At 42.8% G+C, this 23,415-nt stretch overlaps 1 protein-coding gene across 7 annotated transcripts in view; it reads right to left on the bottom strand.

The window, feature by feature from the left end:
• VPS13B (vacuolar protein sorting 13 homolog B) overlaps positions 1-23,415 on the bottom strand; it is a 613,015-nt gene that overhangs the window by 23,657 nt on the left and 565,943 nt on the right. For all 7 annotated transcript variants that reach the window (XM_036337858.1, XM_036337862.1, XM_036337864.1 and 4 more), the window contains 8 exons: positions 22,824-22,994; positions 22,264-22,465; positions 20,708-20,896; positions 18,297-18,443; positions 16,799-17,082; positions 14,541-14,668; positions 13,632-13,831; positions 2,770-2,888 (listed from right to left, as the gene is read on the bottom strand). In XM_036337858.1, the coding sequence (XP_036193751.1) occupies positions 2,770-2,888; positions 13,632-13,831; positions 14,541-14,668; positions 16,799-17,082; positions 18,297-18,443; positions 20,708-20,896; positions 22,264-22,465; positions 22,824-22,994 (1,440 nt within the window). The remainder of the gene's footprint in view (positions 1-2,769; positions 2,889-13,631; positions 13,832-14,540; positions 14,669-16,798; positions 17,083-18,296; positions 18,444-20,707; positions 20,897-22,263; positions 22,466-22,823; positions 22,995-23,415) is intronic.

The raw sequence follows: 23,415 nt of genomic DNA, 5'->3' as shown, positions 1-23,415 counted from the left end.
CAGTGTGTGGCTCACTCAACTACTGTGGCCTCTGATGGCGATAACTCCCTCCAGCTGGGAGTGATTTCTTTCCATGTCTTCTCTGTCCTACCTCTGGACATCCATCCCCGTTCCTTAAAGTTCAGGTGCCCAACGCTCGGCCCTTGGTCCTCCACCTCCACTCACTCCCCTTGGAAATACTGTCCAGCCACATGACTTGGTGAGTCATCTATGTACTGATGACTTCCAAAGGCACACAGTTAGCCTAGGACTCCTCCGAACTCCAATCCACAGTGTCACATATGTCTAAATGATGCTCAACTTGTCATATCCGTAATCAAACTCTTAATCCGACCCCAAATCTACATACAGTCTTTCCCATCTCAGTTAATAGCAACTAAGTTCTACCAGCTGCTTAGACCAAAAACTGTGATTCCTTCTTGATGCCTCTATTTTTCTCCCTTCTCCAATGCATCAGGGAAAACCCAAGGGCTTGTCCTCAAAAGGCTATCCAGAAACTGGCCACTTCTTATCTCTCTCTGGTGTGAATAACTGTCATGATCTCCTAACTAGTCTTCCTGCTTCCACCCTCGCCTTTATACCATCCACTTTAACAAAGCAGCCAACAAGCATCTAAAATTTTAGATCAGATCATGGAACTTCTCTACTCAAAATGCTCCAAGACTTCCGTTTCACCCAGAATGAAAACTGGGCCCCACATGTGTCCCTCCTTCCAGCCTTTACTCTCGGACCTCCGGCACTGCACCCCCACGTTCACCCCTCCATCTGGCCTGCATGGGCTCCCCCTGCTTCGCCAGACTGTGCCCTCTGTCTGGACAGCTCTACCTCCAGAAAACCACATCACTAACCCTCTGGCTGCTTTTAGGTCTTTGCTCCAACGTCAACATCTTGGAGAGACTTACACCGTTTTCAAAAACTACCCTCTGTCCTTCTTACTGAGCTCTGTTCTTATATCTGCAGCATGCCAACCTTCTTTACCTTTTATTATAATGAAATAAATTGAGATTTATGATCATCATAAAATTTCCCTTTCCATTATGTTTACCCTTTGTTTTCCCATCCCATGCCTATGAGAATGTGATTCCTCAAGAGCAGGGATTTTGGTCTCTTTACTCACTGATATACCACCTCCCCTAGAATAGCACCTGCATCCAGTAAGTACTTGAAAAGTAAGCGTCGAATAAATGAGTTACAAAGTACAAGTAAATACGGGTGTCTTTCCTGTTTTCACCACTGGACGCATGGATTGTGGCTCTTGTCATTAATAATGCCCTCCTAATGCTTAGATAAATGTTCATGAAATTCTGGGGTAGACTTAAAATTTTGTACTATGCAATTTAAAATGTAGTCTCTGAATTTTAGTCTCTTAATTAATTTCTTACAAATACTTCTGGGCCAAGAAAACATTCTACTTAACTTTGTTTGAAATATTATAAATTCAAATTAATAATAATTTGGCAGGGTACAAATTAATGAGTTCCTACCCATATATGAAAAGCGAGAAAATTTTTTAAAAAGGACCTAAACAAATGTATCAAAGTTGATATCATTTAAGAGTTCGTAAAATCAATAATTTTTCTGATTATAAATTTTTACTGTAGAAAACGAAAATACAGAAACTTATTAAATAATCACTTTTAACCCCACATCTATTAACACTTCTGATTCTTTTCAGGTTTCTTTTTAGGAATGTTTCTCTTGTGTGGGTACATGTGTGAGACAGAGAGTGAATGTGTGTGCATGCACATTTATTTATGTAGACTATGTGTACATATGACATACAGCTAGGGCCCTATTTATATACTCAACTTTATACTGTTTTCTCCACTTTAGGTTTATCATGTGCATCTTCCTATTACACTATAATCCTCTGTGCCTATTTTCTGTGGATATACCACTCGTGGTACATTTATGTGTTATCTATTCCTCTACTGATAGCTGTTGTTCTCTTAATATTTTGCCATTATAATTGGCAATGTGATAAATACCTCTCTGCATATATCTTTGCCAACTTCTCTAATTATTGCTTTAACTCTTAAAATTGGAATTTCTAAGCCAAAGGGATTTTAAAGCTCCAAATATGTATTTCTAAAGTGCTTTCCAGAAAACGGTAACAACGTACACTTCAACTAGGACCATATATGATGGAACATATTGTTATTTGATAAGAAATATATTTAATTTAAATATGCATTTCTTTAGTTACTTGTAGTTCCTCTTTCTAGAATTTTCTGTTCATGTCTTTTGCCCTTATTTTATTTTTGGAAGAAGAGGCTATCTTCATGGTAAGCCTACTGAATTATATGAGTTCTTTTAATTTAAGGATATTAACTCTTGGATTCATGTTTGTAAAACCTGATGGTGACATTCAGGTTGAAGGGGGAAAACGTGGTTCTAAGAGGTGAATTTACTTTTGATGCAGCTCTAATTGCTAAGTTAGTTATTAATTACTAGGTTGTCATGTGGATACAGAAGTATTAATTAGCATTTCATGCTAGTGATAACATACAATTTTAAGAAGTGTGCTTTAGTTTGTAAATGTTTGTTAATATCACAGAAGAACTGGAAGGGGCATCCAGGTAAGACAATAGATTGCTCCCCATTATAAATATGACTTAATGCTAATAACCATATCCTGATGGATTACCCAATAATTAATCACAAGCTTCAATGTATACATAGGGATGACCACGAATGGTAAGTGATAGGTTTACAGCTTCATAGTGGGAAAGCTTATTGTCCTGCTGCTGAGATAATGATTAAACCTACTTGTTGGTATTGGTTACAATAGGTCCTGCTTTTCCTTCTGGGGCCAGAGTGATGAAGATGGAGCCACATTGATGGACAATGTCCACGTACACATAGCCAAAGCCAGTCAGGAACACAACCTGCAGGAAGAATATTCAATATCTGATGAAAAAGAAACAAGACACACCACTGAAATGACCGACTCTCAATGTCTCAAGTTCTGATTCAATTCCACAAACACTTCCTGGTTCTGTTTCTGTATATCCATATCCAGTTGATTGAAAGGAAGAAAAGAAAGAAAGACCAAATCAAGATTTTTCAATATCCAGCTGTAAGGTTCATGGAAAACACATGATGGATGACGGGGCATGAGTGTCTTCCTTCTCTGCTTCTTTGGAACAGGCAAATAACCCGGCGAGGGCTGGAGCCCAGCCACGGGCCAGCTGTATGTGCACATACGAATTCCTGTGGAAAAACCCCTCTAAACACTCCGAGCTTCACATGCAATGTGCAGAAAGTTTCAGGCTCTTGAGTGTTGATCTCCTACCACAAGGATGCTCTTCTATGCTGGGGATAAAACAAAAACCTACCCACAAAGGCCTGTCATAATCCTTCCAAGGCCCTCACATAACTTGTCACAAGAACATCAGATAACGTCATGTGAATAGAGTCAAAATTAATTTTTCTACAGTGAGAAGGTGGACTCAGACTTAAAAAAAGTTCTAGCTCAGAAGCCAGGTGCCAGGCCAGCAGAACAGATGTCCTTTCAGCCATAAATAGTGATGTTGCTTAAATGGATAAATATTTGAAAACAGAACAGAACTATTTGAAAAACAACTCCAAGAACACCATGTTCACAGCCAGCATTACCTGCGGGTGGAAACAAGAACCTCCTTATGCTTGGAATGTTGATTATGATGGTTAGGACAGCAAATAAAAGACTGACAATTCCTGGGTGAAGGAACAAAGCCAGGTGCCCACGTGAGATGCAATGAATGTCTTCTCATTTTGACCCAACGAAGAGTTACCAGGAGTGTACACAGAACCACAGGAGTGAGTCACAGACTCAGATTTGGAAGCAACCTCAAGGCCACTGAGCTTTTTTCCTGAACAAATGGCTCTTTCTCCCGGCTGTGCCCAGCATCTAGGGCACCTAATGTCGTCTCTGCCCCCTCCCTCTCCTCACCCCTGCAGCCCAGCAGTCATCAGGGCCTTTACGCTGCTGCCTGCTAACCCAGCACCCTTTTTCATTCCACACCATTGCTCCAGCTTAGGCTCTTGTCTGACACTCAGCCCTAGAATATGCTCTGACACTGTGCCTAGAATACGCTTTCCCCATAAAGTCCTTCAATTCCTATGTACTTTTGCACATACAGCTTAAGGACACTTTCTTCCATTCCCTAAGTTTTCTAGTCCCTTCCTCAGCTTGATACCATGCCTACACCTGCATTCCCACAGTACTTTGACCATATTTCTATCCAATCACAAATAGTATTGTTTGCCTTACAGTCAACTGTTTATATACCTGACTTACTAGTAGTCATGAGACCGTCCACTTCCTGGGGGCAGGAGTAGAGTCAATTTGTATTCTCTACGGACTGGATGTGCTTCCCAAATGGATTGCTTCACAAAAATGTCTGTTTCAAAAGACTCCTGTATCCTGAATTTGACTGCTGTGTTCCAAGGTCAGAACTGAACTTGACTGTGATAAAATCTAGAATGTAGCAACTTAAAAAATGGCCCAGCTCACGTAAAACAGGCATTCTTTGAGAAACACATTATAAAAGCCATTATTTTATATGACATGTAAAGTAAGCCAACTGCCTCTCTGGCCTTGCAGGTGTGAGGTTATTCTCTTAGCACACTCCCTTCTCTCTATCACTGCCCATGACTTTGGTGCCCGCCCCCCCCCCCCCCCCAGGGTTTCACCACACAATGAACAACCAGAATTACTACCCCACAAAGGGAAGGAGGGGACCAGAAGAGGGAAATATATTGTTCTGTTCATTATCAAAGTGATCTTCATGAATTATGACAGGAGGACATTTGTTTGTTCTAAGTAGTAAAAATAAGGCAAGTTGAGGGTTCTGCTCACTGCCCAAGGGCTTTGAAAGTAAGCAAATTAACCAAACCTTTAAGGTGCTTCTTTCTCTTCTGCAAAGAAAGTTGTGCTGGGTGTCCCTTTCACTCCATCAGAACGGGAGAAGTACTGACGTGAGTTCTTGGAGCCCACCCCGTCTTTTTCCCCAAGTGGAGAGACAGGGCACGCGCCGTGTCTTTTGTACAGTGGCAGCTCCAGGGATTAGGGAGTTGGGTAACTAAGTGCCAGAGAAACTAGGCACCTGTAACCAGGTCCTCCAGAGGCTGAAAACAAATCCTTGTTTTGGTTTGATGTTTTGATCACCCAGTCATTCAGTCAATTTTCAACACTTAAAGAGGACTCACAATGAGCCAGCCACTGTACTAGGCATCAAGAAGATACAATCACGCCCTTAAGTTGCTCACAGCCGAGGCTGTCAAAAGCCAAGTGCACAAAAGTGAGACAAGGCATGGCTAACAGTTTCAGGGCAGAGAGCTAGAAAATGCTCCTCCCTCTCAGGTTATTAACCATTGTGGTTGCTGTATACACTCCTGAGTGCAATGGTTTTGTGTCCATTTCTTCTGTACTTATAACCAAGAGCCTGGGACTCAGTAAAGATCTGAGAGGACGTTATCTCAATGTGGCTCCTGTGGTGGAGACTTCTGTCCACCCTTGTCTGCTGCCCTCTCCTTCCTGGCACGAGCAGGATTCTACTCCTTACCCCATGCAATTAGGTATGACTAATTTTGGTCAATGAATTGACATGTGTTGCTTCTGAGGCAAAGCATAAAAGAGCCAGCCTTCCCCCCCACTGCAGTCTACTTGCGTTCTCAATAAACTGCTACTGCTCTGTAAATTTATGAACCTAGAGTAAGAGAGACTATGATTATTTGAGACTCAAAACAAGCTGCAATACTGGCCCAGACAGAGCTCTGAGGGTAGATGCAAGAACTGGAGGAATAATGGGAAGAGCGCTCTTCCAAGAGCAGAAATGGGCTCAAAGACTAAGCTTCGCTTCCAGGGTGTGATCCACAATACATGCTCTCAAAATTCCAGACTTGTTATGGACGAGAGGCTCTCATCCCTCCTCTTTCCAATTTGGAGGGACCGTGCCTGTTATCCTGTCCTGTACAAGGGGGAAGAGGCAGCAGATAGTTCATAGGTCTCCAGAAGGGAGTTACACCCAGACTACGGGAGCCTCATGCAGAAGACTGGGTTTCAACTAGGATGTGACTGGTTAGCATCCTGGGGAGATTTGCTTGTTCTGTGTGTGGAAAAAATGAATTACTAAATGGGGATTGTTTTTTAGTTGTTTGGTACTGCTCAAGGAGCTAGTGGGTCCTAATCAATGCTGTCACTTAGTTATGTTTTACTTTTCTCACTTCACACCGTAGCATGGGGGCGGGGGTGTGTGTGTGTGGAAGGCTATAGGAAGAGAGGTGCCGTTCTCAGTGCAGAACATTCAGGGCTACTCTGCTGCCATTTGTACCTGTTAGAGCACTCTGTCAGTGACTTTCTCTTACGTGTGGGTCAGTGGTTAGCGTGTCAGCCCACACACTGAAGGGTTGTGGGTTCAATTCCTGGTGAAGGGCATGTATCTGGGTTGCAGGTTTAGGGCTTGTATGGGAGGCAACCTATCGATGTGCCTCTCTCACATCGACATAGCTCTCTCTCTTTCCCTCTCCCTTCCACTCTCTCTAAAAAGCAATGGGAAAAGTAGAAACACTTTAATATAATTTGTGCTTTTCTATATATTATCTTCATTAAAATGATTAATTATTATATTTATATCCAACACATAATATTTTAAAATATTACAGTTTTAATTGTATTGAACAAATAAGTTACAAGGTGATACATAGGAAATCATTGAAAATATTCTTGAAAATCTTCCTTTCTTTCCCTCTTTCTCTTCCCCCTTATAGGCAATGTGTGACAACCCAGAGATAATCAGAGGCGCCTTCAGCATCCAGCACTGCAGCCGGTTAAACCAGGCCTCTCAGAAGGAGATGGCTGGTGGGTATTGGACACAGATCCGGAGCTTCAAAAAGGTGTGGAGGCCAGAGATGGTTACTGGCAGTGCCTGGGTGATAGTGGCTAAAGCTATGAGATGAATTAGATTCCCAGAGAGAAAAAGGAGGGAGATGAATTTCTAAGATGATCAAGGTGGAAAAGGATGGAAAGAAAACAGCAGGGGCTTGAAAAAACAGTGGTTACGTAACTTTCTCAAGATTCTGAGGACTCTCATGAGTCATGACATCCTTGTAACCAGATAAGAAATATCTGGGATAGTTCGAGAAGTGCCTTTGCATGCATCTTCTCATTTAAGAGATGTGGGCGGTGACGGTGAGTTTGGGGTGCTGGCGGCTGGCTGAACCCACGCACCAGGGAAGTGTCTAGAGTTTCACTGCAGCGCGTAGACCTTGCCTCGTCTTGCTCCACACACTAATGATGACGACGGACGCGCAGAACGCATGCTTACCACATCTACAGACGAAGGACAGCTACCACGGATACTTAATATGCTGGATGGCAGCCTCACATATTTTTTTAAAGTGATTTCAACAAACTGGACTGGGCCAATAGCAACAAGATTTAATTGATTGGGGAGAAATGTACGGTCCCGCCACTGGGTTAAAATCAACTGTACAGCGAGTTACATGATAAAGACCTGGGGAATGTGGTTGACCACAAGCTCAATAATAACAAAGAGTCTGAGCTCGTTAATGAAAAGCTAACTCAGTCTCTACTTTCTTCATGGAGGTATGGGGAGGCAGTGGCTGCTTAGACCACATTTGGAATACGGGGTGCCCTCCGGCTGCCAGGTTTTTAAAGGGGAACCTAACACACCAGTGTGCTCAGAGCAGGGCAACTGTGGGGATGGGCCTGGGAGTCACATGACTGGAGGAATGAGTCAAGGAACAAGAAAGGTGTGGCCTGGAGGGGAGGACGCTAGAGAAGTGTCCAGGCTGCCTTCCATGCCTTAGTGTCGCTCTTAAAAGGGAAGTAAATAACTGGATGCTCCAGAGGGCAAAACAAGGCTGCGTGCACGGATGCTACCAGGGAGTCTCCGCGAGATAGCAGCACAGACTGCCTCGCTCCCTGCGGCGGGAGTCTTGCCTGGACACGGGCAACATCGTGGAAGGGACGCTCGCACGAAGGGAAAGGGGTCCTAGAAAACCTCTGACCGGTGCTTCTGTGAATGTTCTGGTAGCGTATTTGCAGCCGGGACAGGACTCCGAGGGCAGACAGTGACCTTAGCTTCATGTATGAAAAACAAGACGGGGCCGCATCTGACCACATCCAGGTTCCAGCCTGATCCTGCTCCGCCAGTTACAACCCACCCAGCTGACTCCTCAGTAAGCCTCAATCCTCTCACCAGTTAAAAAAACACACACACATAAAAATTATTACTCTATTTTAGAATTTTTGTGGGGATCAAAGGCTCTATCTTAGATACTTGACAACATTAATTTAGTTACTCAGGTTTCTGAAGGCAGGAATTAGGCCTTTCTCAGGGCAAAAGGTTTGGCCCTTGATAGGCCCTCAGTAAAAGTTTATGGAATAAATGAATGAAAGACTGTGAATGTGAACGCACTCTGTAAATGGTACAGAGCTATATAAACACGAAGGACTTCCATCTCCCCTCCCCACACCCACACACAATGGGAGAAGAAAACAGCGAGGACAGTGACCCACGACACAATTATGCGAGAAGTCCAAGATCATGGGTATTTACTGGGTCATTGTAGAAGTCATCAGCAAAGGGATTATTTTAATCTGAGTTTTGGGGTTCAAACCACTCATCCTTCTCAACTCATACAAATTAACAAAAGGAAGACAAACAATCCACCTAAAAAATGGGCAAAGGACCTAAATAAATAGACACTTCTCCAAAGTGGAAATACAGATGGACAAGAGACATATGAAAAAATGCTAAAAGTAACTAATCATCAGAAAGATGCAATTTAAAACAACAATGAGTTATCACCTCACACCTGTCAGAATGGCTGCCATCAACAAATCAACAAATGACAAGTGTTGGTGAGGATGTGGAGAAAAGGGAATCCTAGTACACTGCTGGTGGGAATGCAGACTGGTGCAGCCATTATAGAAAACAGTATGGCATTTCCTCAAAAAGTTAAAAATAGAACTGCCATTTGACCCAGTGATCCCACTTCTAGGAATACAAGCTAAGAAACCAGAAACACCAATCAGAAAGAATATATGCATCCCTATGTTCACAGGCACACCATTTACAATAGCTAAGATCTGGAAACAGCTCAAGTGTCCATCTATAGATGGGTAAATAAAAAAGCTGTGGTACATTTACATCGTGGAATACTCTGCAGCAGTATAAAAAGAAGGGTCTCTTACCCTTTGAGACAGCATGGAGGGATCTGGAGAGTATGATGCTAAGTGAAATAAGCCATCAGAGAAAGAAAAATATCACATGATCTCACTCATATGTGGAATTTAATGAACAAAAAAAACTGATGAACAAAATAGATCCAGAGAGAAGGAAGCATGGAACAGACTGTCAAATCTCCAAGGGAAGGCAGGAATTGGGGGCCGGGGGGGGGGGGAGGGGAAGTGGAGAGAGATTAACTTGGGAACTTATCCTATCTAATAATAGACAAACATGGTAATTGACCATACCTTCACTATGCCTCCCATTGGCTAATCAGTGAGATATGCAAATTAACCGCCAACAAAGATGGTGGTTAATTTGCATACGTAGGCGCGAAGTGGCGGAGCGAAGACTGAAGGAGGCTCCGGCCGGAGCAGCGCAGGTCTGAAGGCGGCTCCGGCTGGAGCGAAGGCCTGGGTCCCGGGTGCTGGAGGAAAACTGGAGCCGGCAGCCAGGGGAAAGGAAGGCCTATTGCACAAATCTTTTTGTGCAACAGGCCTCTAGTTCTATATAGTAAAGAGGCAATATGCAAATTAACCCTCACAAGATGGCTGCCTATGACCAGGCTGGCAGGGGGGTTAGTGAGGGATGACCAAACAACTGAACAAGCAGGCTGCGTGGGGCGACCAGGCCGGCGGGGGGCCGTGAGGGGCGACCAGGCTGGCAGGGGGGCGCAGTAAGGGGTGACCAGGCCGGTGGAGGGGGCAGTTAGGAGCGACCAGGCAGGCAGGGAGGGGGCAGTTGGGGGCAACCTGGCCGGCAGGTGGGGGCAATTAGGGGCAATCAGGCCGGCACACAGAGGCAGTGAGGGGCGATCAGGCTGGCAGCAGGGGCGCAGTTAGGGGCGACCAGCAGGCAGACAGGTGAGTGATTAGGAGCCAGCAGTCCAGGATTGTGAGAGGGATGCCCGACTGCCGGTTTAGGCCCGATCCCCATCGAATTTCATGCACCGGGCCTCTAGTATACATATATGAATAGCCCACGGACACACATAATACTGTGGTGAAGGCCTGGGGGCGGGCAGGGTGGAGGGGGTCAATGGAGAAAAAAATAGAAGACATCTGTAATACTTTCAACAATAAAGATAGATTTATAAAAATAAATATAGTACCTCTTTGTGTCATTAAAAAGTTATCTTCTGCATATTCCCTTCCATAGCCCATTACAAAATTATACAACATGACACTATCCTATTCATAAAGCCGAAACAAGGGGGCACATCGATGACTGACAAAAGCTACAGGACTTCTCTTCCTTGCAGCTTAATGGGGATTTTCTGGAGTTTTAATTCTGCTTTTTGAAATTTGCATCATGTGCCTCGGAGAGGGCTGAGGAAAGCCTCTGAGACAAGCTCACTCCTACAGAAGAGCTGCTTCCTTTCATCATAGGACACACGCCCTCCCTCCCCAGTGATTTATACGCCTGGTGCACTATTGAGGCCGCGGCCGCGAGGGGCTGGAACAAATCTTCCTGCCGAAGAGGAAGTACGCCCTGGTCTGCGGGACATATGGCACACAGTTCCTCGAAGATTAATGGGAACATGACACTCTGCTGGGTCCTCAGACCAGGGATGATAAGGGTGTTGGAAAGAGTACCTCCCCTCTTAGCTTTGAAGTATCCCTGACTACAAAGGTTGGAGGAAATTTAGAGTGGATGGGAATCCCCGAAATAAGGTTGGCGGGCAGAATGCCCGACTGTAAAGACGTCCCAAGACCATATATAAGCCAGGTTTTGAAACTCTTCTAACGGACACAGAGTAGCTCACAGTATTTACTTTGTAAATTAATGTGACCAGGAGCGTCTCCTGAGGCTGCACAGACTCTCACTGTTCATCAAACAGCCTGTGGATGGAAAGCACACCCTGGGTATTTTGGAGCCACTGTGAATACAGGTCTCCAAAGTGAGTGTAGTCTCCAGGCTGCTTGGCCTCTTGCACCTGCCCCCGGCCAGGTCCTTCAGCTCTGCACAGCGACTGCTCTCCCAAGCTCCCCCTCCCCCGCCCCTTTCTCTCTCTCTCACAGATGATTCATTCCACACTTCACAATAAACTTAAGGCCACCGAGTACCAATTTATTCAATGTTCTGGTCCCATCCCTCCAAATATCTCCACCTACACCTGTCCCTTCCGCACTCTTTTCCGTGGTCAGATAAGAGGACATGGCCCTTCTGTTGAAGTCGAATTACAGGCTCTGGGTTTGGACATGTCTATCTGGGCAACTTCTTGCTCACATTTTCCACTTCTTTATTGACTCCTCCCCTGCAGCATGCAGCGAGCTTCCTCCCCTCTGATCTCATCTGCTTCATGGCCTCGCTCCTGGGAAGAACACCTTTCCCCTTTTCCTCCCGTCCCTCACTTGCATTTACTCTGCACTTGTACTTCGCTACGCTGCTTTCCTCTTTCCACATCTCACGCCCTGTGCACTTCCGCGCTCAGGGGCTTCGTGCTTCCACCTGCCGGGCTTTCCTCCTCCCTCTCTGCCTCCTCCTCAGTCTCTTGCTGCACTGGACTTATATAATGAAGTTTCCCAAGGGTAGGCCTGGAACCCTCTTTCTCTTCTCCCTTGGTAACCTCATCTTCTCATTCATTCATTCATTTGATATTTATTAACATCTTATTGTGCTGACTGGTACTATGTTGTAGGCTAAGAATGAAAAAGGCAAATATCAAGTGTTCTGTAAAAAAGAAGGAAATCTTACCTCTTGTGACAGCATGGAGGGACCTGGAGAGTATTATGCTAAGTGAAATAAGCCATCAGAGAAAAGAAAGTACCATATACTTTCACTTACATGTAGAATCTAATAGACAAAATCAACTGATAAATAAAATGGAAACAGTGTCATAGGTAGAGAATAGACTGGCAGCTGTCAGAGGGGAGGAGTTGGGGACTGGGTGAAAAATGTGAAGTGACTGAGCAAAACACAAAATAAAAACAAATTCATAGACACAGACAACAGTGTGTGATTACCAGAGGGAGACAGGGTGGAGGGAGGTAGAAAAGGGGAAAGGAAGATAAATGGCGAAGAAAGGGAACTTGATTTGGGTTGAACACACAATACAATATACAAGTGATATACTATGGAATTATACACCTGAAACCTGAATAATTTTATGAACCAATGTCACCCCAATAAATTCAATTAAAAGATGTAAAGTGCTTAGCCCAATGCCTGTCATACAGTTGATTATTAAATGGTAATCATTATTACTGTACATATATTCATAATTTTAATGTGTTTTGTTATCATTATAATGGGACCTACCTCAAAAGCTTATTGTGAAGATCAAATAAACTAACAGATGAGAAAGAACATTAGAAAAGTTCAGCACAGTATTATTTGGCTATAAAGTGGAATAAAGTTCTGATACCTGTTATAACATGGACAAACCTTGAAAATATTATGCCCAGTGAAATAAGCCAGACACAAAAGGACACATATTGTTTGATTCCACTCTTGTGAGGTGCCTAGAATAGGCAAAGTCAGACACAGAAAGTACAATAGAGGCTACCAGGGGCTGAGAAAAGGGGAACATCGGGGGTTATTGCTTAGTGGATAGAGCTTGGGTTTGGGATTCTGAAATAGTGCTGATGGCAGTACGACATGGTGAATGCCACTAAATTATCTATTACAAATGGCAAATTTTAAGCACAGCAGAAACAAAATGCTTGACTCATGTGCCATTTTCAATATAAAATAACACCAACTAATATCCAGAGTAAGACAGGGACAAAGCCAGGACCTTTTTACCTGTTCAAAATTTTAAAACTCATATTTGCAAAGTTTTATAGACTACTAGGAAAAAATATATATTTTTAAATTAGTAAATTTGTGCCCTGGCCGGGTGGCTCGGTTGGTTGGAGCGTCATCCTATACACCAAGAAGGTTGTGGGCTTGGGGCACATACCTAGGGTTGTGGGTTCAATCCCTGGTTGGGGCGCATACAGGAGGCAACCAATTGATGTTTCTCTCTAAAAATCACATATCCTCAGGTGAATACTAAATAAGTAAATAAGTAAATAAATAAAATTAGTAAACCTTCAAAAGAGGGAACTGATCTAGGGTTGTCACTATGATTGTTTTAACATCTGGCCAGTTGGACTACCTTCTATGACAGAAGTCCAACAATTTCATTTCGTTTTTGACCTTGTACTGGAACTAAGGTGGGCTTCTTTTCCAAGTGCCCTTCCCTGGTAAACAGCTGTATAAAATGCGTTAGAGATACATATGCTGCACTTATATTTGAGAATTTATAACATGAGGATACACACACACCCTAATGCAGACACAGGAAGTTCAGCATTTAGAAAACTATGCTTACAAATAGAAAGCCACCGAAACCTCAGAAAAGGGAATCCTCCTTCGGGCAGTAGCAGGACCGCACGGCTCACTGACCTGCATTCCCTGGCTGTTGATGTCGATGGCATCGCTCCACTCGGTCGTCATTTCATCCTGGAGTTCCACCCTCAACAGGAGGCTGGGGAGGAGGTCTCTGGTCTTGCAATCTGGGTAACTGGAAATCTGATGATAAAGCTCATGATGGACTGAGCACTCAGAAGGGACTTTTCTGCAATAAACCTCAAACTTTGGAATATCTAAAAAAAAAAATTGCATATTTAAAATTTATTTCAATTTTAATGATATTTGTTTTCAGAGAAGCTTAGATAACACTAATGAACACTCATATTTGGTCAATATACATACAGTTCTTGGTTAGATAGCCATGTTGCTGAGATAGTATTTGTAAATAAAATTTTTATTGACCAAATTAAAATTAAATGTTTTACACTCTGTTACTCTCTAGAGCAGTGATGGCGAACCTTTTGAGCTCGGCGTGTCAGCATTTTGAAAAACCCTAAGTTAACTCTGGTGCCATGTCACATATAGAAATTTTTTGATATTTGCAACCATAGTAAAACAGACATATTTTTGATATTTATTTTATATATTTAAATGCCATTTAACAAAGAAAAATCAACCAAAAAATGAGTTCGCGTGTTGCCTGACACGCGTGTCACAGGTTCGCCATTACTTCTTTAGAGGAAGGCCTTCACAAATATCAATGAAGAAAATGTCCTATTCAATTTAAAGAAAATATAAAAAATATTTTTAAAAAGGCATATGGAAGCTTAGGCCTTTAAAACAAACTCAGGGATATTAAACAGAGTGTGGCAAGAAAAACTTTATAGGGGAGGAATAATATATGTATTTAAACATTCTTCAAAGGATCACAACTACTAAGTCAAAATCCTCCGGAAAAAATACAAGTTCTGAATCATTTAAATTCAATGCTATAAAATATACCTTTAATATTTTCCTTTATCACTATTGTTACTGGACATCTGTTGTGGAAAATGATTCGAGGACTAGGGTCTTCTGAGAAGGTTAAATAAGTCACTCCAAAGTGTTCTTGATATGTCAGTGCAATAGCCCTAGAACAGAATCAAATCAGATGACAGAAATGGTTTAGAAATAAATTTATCTTTTTCCCCTGATCCATGTTTACTTCGACTTGCAATTCAGGACTCTACAATCCTTCTCTTTTATAAATCAGAGGAAATGTTTTCTAGAGAAAGAAGGGCATCTTCTTACATATTAACTGCCATATACTAATTATAGTTTACTGATTTTTTCCTGAAAACAGTTTATTGTAAACCACTGTTTAAAATGTGAAAACCTGGTTAAAAGAATAACCCTAACTTCTACACTCAGAGAATGGCAGGTAACCTCCTGCTAACCTGCCTCTGGCCGCTTTCCCCTCAGTGCGCATGAGCCTTAACTTTTCAGACAGGTGCTTTCTCCTCCAAGTGCCTGGTAAATTTGGGCAGAGGGGGAGCTGGAGTGCTTTTAGCAGGACTCCCAGAGAATTCAGGTACTTGTTGTTTTTTTTTTTCCACCTAGAGGTGGGTAGGCTCATAATGGCCGTTTGTCTTCACAAGCATCATCCTTTGCAGGATCTCCGTTTTGACTACCAACAACAAAGCTGGATTATTCGGCACCATACTGCTGTGTGGGTCAGGCTGCCTTCTACAATAGAGTGACAACATTTTTCCAATTTAGACCTAATAAACTACCAAACAACAGTTCCTATCAAAGCAGGAAAAATTCTCTCTGAAGTTTAAATGACATGAATTGATTATTTAAATTAATCAAATAAATCAGGTATTTGCCATTTATCCTGTCCACCAGTGTCTGAGTCCTTCCTGAAGACTGTATTTGTCTGAAATGCCAAAGTGAACTGTCCACTGGCATTTGGGGAAATCCCAGCAGCACCACCACGAGATGTGCACTATTTGACTGAGGAGAGGAGGGGATGGGGCAGCAGGAGGTGCGTTCCTTTCAGAGTGCTGCCCTTGGGTCTGCACCAAAGTTCTCTGCCAGCTTGATTTTGAAAGAGCTGAGCAAGCCAACCTCAGAGAATTTTCTTGTGGACGGCCACGAAAGCTGGGGCCCGCACTGACATACGGGCTTTAAATCTAACATCTCGCTTAATAGTTAAGAATAAGATTAAATTATTTTAATAAAATTATGTCTTGTAATTCTTAGAATTTTAAAGTTTTAAGTAGAAACTTTAATTTTGTCTTTAAGTTTAAGAAATAAGCATGTTTTCTAGACACAGGCTCACATCACTTTCAAAAACACTTCCTTAAACTCACCACACTTCACTTCTCCAATCGGAACAGAAGGATGGCCACTCCTCTGGGGGGGGAGGAAGGGAGGAAGTGTGCATAAAGCAGGGATAAGGCTGGATGTTGTGAAAGGAGGGATGCATGCGTGCAGGGTAAAGTGAGTTAGGAAGTTATTTTCTAAAGTGTTACCACTAGAAATAGAGCCTCGCCGAGTTCGGATGACTAACACCTCAAGTAAAGTCTGTAAGTCCGCACTCACGGGAATAAGGTCCCTCTCCTGCGGCTGCATTTTCTTTTGTACTTTCACGTATGGCACACCTAAGTCCCCCCGGCAGCTACAGAAAGGACATAGTGCAAGCAACACAACCACAAAATAAAAGTCCAGTCTGAACAAACCACTGCCCGTCCCTGGCTTGAGTCAGCGGTGGTTATTTGCATAATTGGTAACTTGTGTGCAGGAACGACCACAGGACAGAGTCTTCTGTAACTTGTGTTTATCTAAGTTATCTCCCTTAATGACTTTTGGAGAAAAATTCCATTTTAAAGTAAGATATGGGAAAAGAAAAAGGTTTTCCAACTCGACTCTCATATTTTAACCCTTATTTCCTATCATTTGACAGGGGCTAAGAGGTCATAAAAGAGGGCGGTCTTTTCCTTGTGATGCGGTGCTGCTGTTATTCGAGGGTACAGACATCCTCATCTGCCCCAGGAGGAGCCGCCTGGGGAAGAATCCCATCAGCAGTCTCCTGGGGCCACCCACACGTGGTCTTCACATTTGTCCAGTTGTATGCTCTGTCTCGGAGAAGTTAACAATGAAAGTGAACCCTAGCTTTCCACATGGTGAACGTGGCCATTATTCCCCTGTCTCTTTCCACACCTCCATCAACAGCTGCAGTGACAAGCAAACCAGGGCATGCACATGGTGTAAACTACCTGGTACAGAATCCGTCTTCCCTGCGACTGCCGACGGGCACGGCCACACTCTGCCTGGGAAAGTCCTGCCGAACCACAGCCGGCAGGCTCCAGCACTGGGAGCTGCCGGCACCTGTGGCTGGAGAGAAGGCCAGAGAAATCTGTTTCTGAAGCAGAGATGCATCCAATGCTGACTGACTGAGGTCAGGCATTAAGTCCCAGCAAGGAAGGGAGCTGCAGTGCACAGCAGGCTGCTTGCCACCTGGGCAAATGCTGAAGGTAGTGCTGTCGGGAACGCGAAAATACTGAAACAAAGAACAGACGATGCAGAGAGCACACTTACTACAGTACACAAAGAAGTTAAGGTTTTTCAAGCAAAGTGTCTAAGAAACCATAGCCATGTAATCTCAGGGGTGGCCCCAACCTAATGCTTCAGGAAGCCCCCAGTGTGGGGAGAAGCAGAATTTATTGTCAAATCCCTTCCCTACAATGAAAATGGTATTGACCTCTATTTCCCACCTGGGTACTTCTGCTCACCTATTTATTTATTAATATGTTTTTATTGATTTCTTAAGAGAGAAACATCAATCAGCTGCCTCCTGCACATGTTCCACTGGGGATCAAGCCCGCAATCTGGGCATATACCCTGACTAGGAATCGAACCTCGACCTCCTGGTTCATAGGTCAATGCTCAACCACTGAGCCATACCACCTGGGTTGGTCACCTATTTATTTTAACAACACTTTAATGAACCAAGATAAAAATGTACTATTCTGACATTTTTGTAAATACTGCAATTCATGGTAGACGTAGAAGAATAAGACTTTCATCTGCATTTTATTGTTCTAATGTAGTATTTAGGAGCTGAAAGTAAGAGATAACGGTGAATGTAGACAAAGGTAAAGTAAGATAATACTTTCCTACAGGATAGTTTCAATAGCATAAAACAACAGCTACCATTTAGAATGCTCTGTATTTAAGTCCTTTTAAAATATCTTCCTTCTCTCTAAATATAACTTCATTTTAACTGTATAAAGAACTGCATAAAAACCCTCCTTGGATTTGTTTTCCGCGTATTCTGCCATGGAGATGTTGACATAAACGAGTTGGTACATTTTCACATTTACTCTCCCGGTGGATGCGGAGCTCGGTGCTCCCAGCCGCGGCGCAGCTGGGGCCCAGCCCTGCGCCCACAGGCTTCTCCAGGTGCCGCAGCCTGAGACCTGGGAGCCAGGCCTCAGGAGGACCTCCCGCCTGTGCTGGATGCCTGTGCCGCAGCCTCCCAGCGGACGGGGTGGGCAGTGACTCCATGCTGTGTCAGGATGTGTCTGCTTGTTAATTACCTTACAAGCACTGACCATGACATCCACAGTTTTAATTAAAGCAAGAACAAATGCATTTCTCTTTACCTATATTCAGCATTAGCTTTTTATTTGTTCCAGATTTTAAAAAGTTGATCCTACTTTATTGTAACTTATTGAAACTTAAGACAAGCCAATCACACTGAGAACCACTTACCTCTATTTCAGAATGGGGCTTGGAGACAAGTAACTGTGGTTTATAAAATATTTGATATGGGGTATTATTGATTACTGTAGTCTTGTCTTCAATCTGAATAATCTGTATGCCCTGCTGTACCATGGAGGAAATGCAGAACTGACACAACTGCAAGAAATTGGAGGAAGAGAACACTTGAGAACCTTATAAGGCAAATAGAAATCTCCTGGCTATTTTTAAAAGGTCATTTTACCATTGGGTTTCCCAGGTCAGTACCAAGTTACCTTCTGCTCCAGAGGACTTAACAGAGTCCCCTCTCAGTTTCAAAAGTGCCCTGGCCCCTCGTTACTCTACAAACGGGGTGCTTCAGCAAACCAGTTAGTTTTGCTGCCACCGTGTAGTGACCGATAGAGACCTGCTTTCAAGTTACTCCCTCACAAAATATTTATTTATAAAGCACCTTTACATAAACAAACGCCACTCATCTTTTTCAGCATAAAAAATTCAACGAAACATTCCTCCTCTCTTCTTCGTGTGCATGAGAACAGCTGTCTCCCTGAGTGCCTACCTCGCCAAGGGGAGTTCCGGGAACTTCAATGCTGCTGCTGCTGCTAATGAAATCATAATGATTGGCCCTCATATAGTGCCTTCTGTGGCTACCTGTAAGTACTTCATGCATATTAACTCACAGAGCTCTCACAACAGCCACAGGGAGTCACTACTCTTATCCCCATTTTACAGACGAGGAAAATGAGGCACAAAGAGGTTAAGTAACTCGCCTAAGGTCGCAAATATAAAGAGGGTTGAAAACCATGCAGTCTGGTTCCATGGTGCTGCTCTTAATCACTACATGTATCATCTCACGACCTTACCATGTTATAGGAACTGGTGCTCAGAGAAGACATTATTGCCTAAAGGTACCCACCTAGCAAGTGGCACTATCAGGACAGCAGTTCTAAAAATGTGGTCTAGGCCCCATGGTCCGAGGGGGTGTCTTTGAGATCCTTGGAGGGGTCCCAAGGTCAAAACTGTCTTTATAATAATACTAAGATGCTATCTGTCCTTTCCACTCTAGTTCTCTACTGAGTGCACAAACGGAGTTTTCTGGAGGTTATAGGATGTATGATGTCATCACTTTCATGACTAATGGAATGTATGTGTATCCTCGTGCTTTAATTTTTTTGTTTTGATTTCTAATTTGATAAATACCAATAGGTATAACCCACATGTGCGAAAAATTTTGGGAGGTCTTCAGTAATTTTAAGGGGTCCTGAGAAAGAACGTTTGAGAATCGCTGCTGAAGAATAATGAGATATAAATATATAAAATAAATTTTCCAACAGTTCATTCATTCATTCACAAACATTTATTCAGCCTTTGCTGTGGCTACGCTGTGAGGTGCTGGACATATTGGGTGTTTGACTGTATATCATAACATTTTTTCCAGGTTTTGATGGTAGTTCTCAACTTACAACTATTCAACTTTGGGTGATTCACGCTTACAGCTCTTTGCCATTTACACCCATGTTCCAGTATTTTGGCCGGCAGAGCATAAACATGTGTTGCCCAGACAACTTTGAGGAAATGGATACCAGCCTTGAATACTGAAGACCAACTTCTTTGTATCAGAGAAATTTATTTTTAAAAAGTCACCAAGTGACCCTAACATTTCTTGAGAAACTTTTCAAAGATGCCTGTCAAACCTAACTTTTCCCACAGAAAGGCCACTGAATTATACTCCCCCCATGAAGTATTCCTTTCTTTTTCTGATTTGGGACAGCTAAAACAACGGAGATATGATTAAGTACAGCAGGAGACCTCGACATGGTACAACAGGATAGCGCACTTTCATACATGCAGTTTTATATGACTTGTCACTGTATTATTCAGCTTCATTGGTTTTCATGGACTTTGGAACATTTGTATTTAATTAATAACTGCTTAAGTATGTTTTTTGTATTCAGATCTTTAAAGACATGGGTACCAGTCTCCCGTGCAAGGATACAGCTCCCACTTAGAGCACTGGTTCTATGGGAAACCTGAATGGAGGCCATCACTGCGCTCAGGACAGAACCTGTGTGGCAGAAGCCTTTGTCCTTTTAGGTGTTGCTCAGAATGTTAGCAACTCTACTTCCTCCTCTACCAGACGGAGGCCAACTACAATCTGTGGATATCTGTGAATACATCAAGTGACTGCTGAGTGTCCTGAGCTGGAGCAGTTATCGGGTAAATTATGTGACGCAGCTTTTACCATTGGCGTAAGGAAAAACCTATAAAACGGAGAGGTCTAAGAATTCACGTGTTTCACTGTTCATAAACTGTCTAGAACAAGTAATACCAAAGAGGGATTACAAAGAAAAGGGTGGGCTCATTTTAAGCAGGCTGAGGGGACGGCATGCTACTTGCCTTGACCCACACAACTTTGGTCCTACCTTCTGATGTCCTGGAAAAGCACCAAGTCTTATTTCAGCATCAACAAACCCTTCTTCGTCCAGTGACACAACTTCGCCATTCCCTCCATCTTTCCACTTTGGAGATGTCAGGTTATGAACCAGTTTAACTGCTCCTGACTTGTGCACAGTGTTTGTATTTGCCCAGTATATTCCAATTTGAAAAGCTTCCTGGAAAAATAATGCTTCAATTATAAAGTATTATTCTTAACTTTGATATTTTTATCTCAATTCACAGGAGTTTTTTTTATATTACAGTGGGGCCTTGACTTACGAGTGTCCCGACTAATGAGTTTTTTGAGATACGAGCTGTCTCTTGGCCGATTTTTTGCTTTGAGTTGCAAGCTAAAATTCGGTTACGAGCCGGCTTCAGATACCCCATCGCTAGTTGGCGCAGCGAATGTCACAGTGAATGCCACAACATCAGCCCAGCATCACATGTCTCACTCGTTCACTTTAAGATTTGACATACGAGTAATTTGAGTTACGAGCTCTGTCACAGAACTAATTAAACTCGTAAGTCAAGGCCCCACTGTATATAATAGGTCTATTTAGGCAAACAATTCCTTTATGGTTTTCTCTTTCTTTTTCTACTTTCTTTCTTTTTGTAATGGCAGCACACATTTTATTTTAGGTCTCACTGTTTTCTTTGATTCATGGTGGAATTCATATTTATGGAAGAGGGGAATAAAACCAAACCCACGCTGTAACTACCCTATAAATACCAAAGGCTTAAAAACTGAAGGTTTCATTTCATTTGACAAAAGAATAACATGCAACTTTAGGTCCATGGAGGTCAACATTCCAATTCCATAAGGTAACATCATCTGATTATTTTTTAAAAATGCAATTGAATAAAGATGTTTATGAACTGAAGTCCCCCCAAAAAGAACTCTCAAGTTGTTCCCTACCAGAAAACATGTTACTTAGGTGTCCCTTGTACTCTATTTTCTTATAGATTTATGTGCCCTTTAAAATGAGCTAGCCTTACTGAGAAAATTCCCTGTGAGGGAACATAAATCTTCCTGTGAAGTTCTGTCTGTGGTTAGGTTTCCCCCCCTGACAGTGATGATTCCATGTTATTGTCAACACTGGGTGGGCATCATGATTATGGAATTCAAATCCACTTATTTAAAAAGGGGGCCGTGACAAAAATGGTTGCTCAGAAATCCTCAATTCTTAACCATCTTGCAGATCTCTGGGGGGTCGGTTAGCACAGAATATGGCTCTATGGCCTGAATATGTCTGAGCAGGCTGGTTCTAATGCTTGTCAAACATCCAGTACGCAATGGAAATGAGAATGTAACAGTACAAGTTATCAAAGTTAATGATATCTCAAACATGAATACTGCTGATGGGCAAAAAAGGACGTCTGAGATGTTTGAATATCAAAGAACATTCCATACCCCTTACATGTGTATCTCAGAGGACAGTTTCCCACATCTGATTCATTCTGCTGTGAACATAAATGCAACCTCAGAATAAAAGCTAGCTGTTGAAAGAAAGGAATTCATATTAGTTAAAAAAAGTTATAGTACCTGAAAATTAGGAGGAATAATAATTTTGCCAGCAGGAACCTGCAGAACAATCTTCTCTCCTTCAAACAGCCAGAGGTCCCACTGGGACTGATTGATCAGCAGGGCCCAGGGGAGAAGCTCTATCAGCAAGGTTCTAACATGTGGCTTCCAGACTGACAGCTTCACGCGCATCGGGCTGTCCCACTGACTGAGCTGTTCGTTCCTGTTCCAAAGACCACATCAAGGGACTCGGTGAAATGCAGCTACTTCAGTGTTCAGGAAACATGGCTAAGGATCCCAGACACACCGTGTCCGGCAGGACACCTCTTCACATCACCATTATCTAATGCTGGGTGTGCACCAGGAGAAACTTTTCATGCAATTATGTGCCAGATTATGAGTAAAGTCATCTACAAAACACATCTACTGGATGATAAAAGGGCGGAATCTGACATATACAGGCAAGTATCTTCTTTTTACAAACACACCCTTTATTTTGGATATCTAACGTTGTTGTGAATGGTCTTTTATTACTTAATATTGAGAAATGTTTGTAGAAAAAGATTGCTGGAGGACATTACCTGTCAGTATCCTTCCTGCTATAGGGCCAAAGGGGGTGAAGGGACTTCTCTGGCCCGTAGAAGTCATCAAGGATCTGGTGAATGGGACCTCCCGGGTGCGCCTTTGAAGCTATCTGCTTAACAAGGCACGTTGAGATGGGGACAGCGCAATGTGAAGGATCATCTTCTTCTCTGGGAAGTGGGGAGAAAAAGCAAGAATATCAGGTTTCCACAGTGGTCTGCAACTTACGGAAAAGAATTAAGTACAAAGGTAATATAGTCCGGTACTTCTTTTGTGAGGTTGAGTCAACTTTTGGTGTTTTAGGTTTTGGTGACACCGTGTTTTCATGACCTGGCCCTGGCTTCTTCCTCTTCCTACCCCTCCCCCGACCACAACTGTGCTTGGGTGAGTTCTCTATTCATCTCTTCTTTTGTGAGAGAAATTATGTGCCAATTAAATTTTCTGATGATCCCTCTTGTTTACTTCTAAGCTTAATAAAAAAAAAAAGGCTGAATTTTATTTAAAACTATAGAACAGTGGGCAGGATAATTTTAAAACAACATTCTCATAAGGTATCATACAAAAACCTCAATCTTCCCTCTTCCTCTCAAT

This window comes from Myotis myotis, unplaced genomic scaffold, assembly GCF_014108235.1.
Source record: "Myotis myotis isolate mMyoMyo1 unplaced genomic scaffold, mMyoMyo1.p scaffold_m19_p_16, whole genome shotgun sequence".
NCBI lineage: Eukaryota > Metazoa > Chordata > Mammalia > Chiroptera > Vespertilionidae > Myotis > Myotis myotis.
This window is presented reverse-complemented; position numbering and strand designations above follow the sequence as displayed.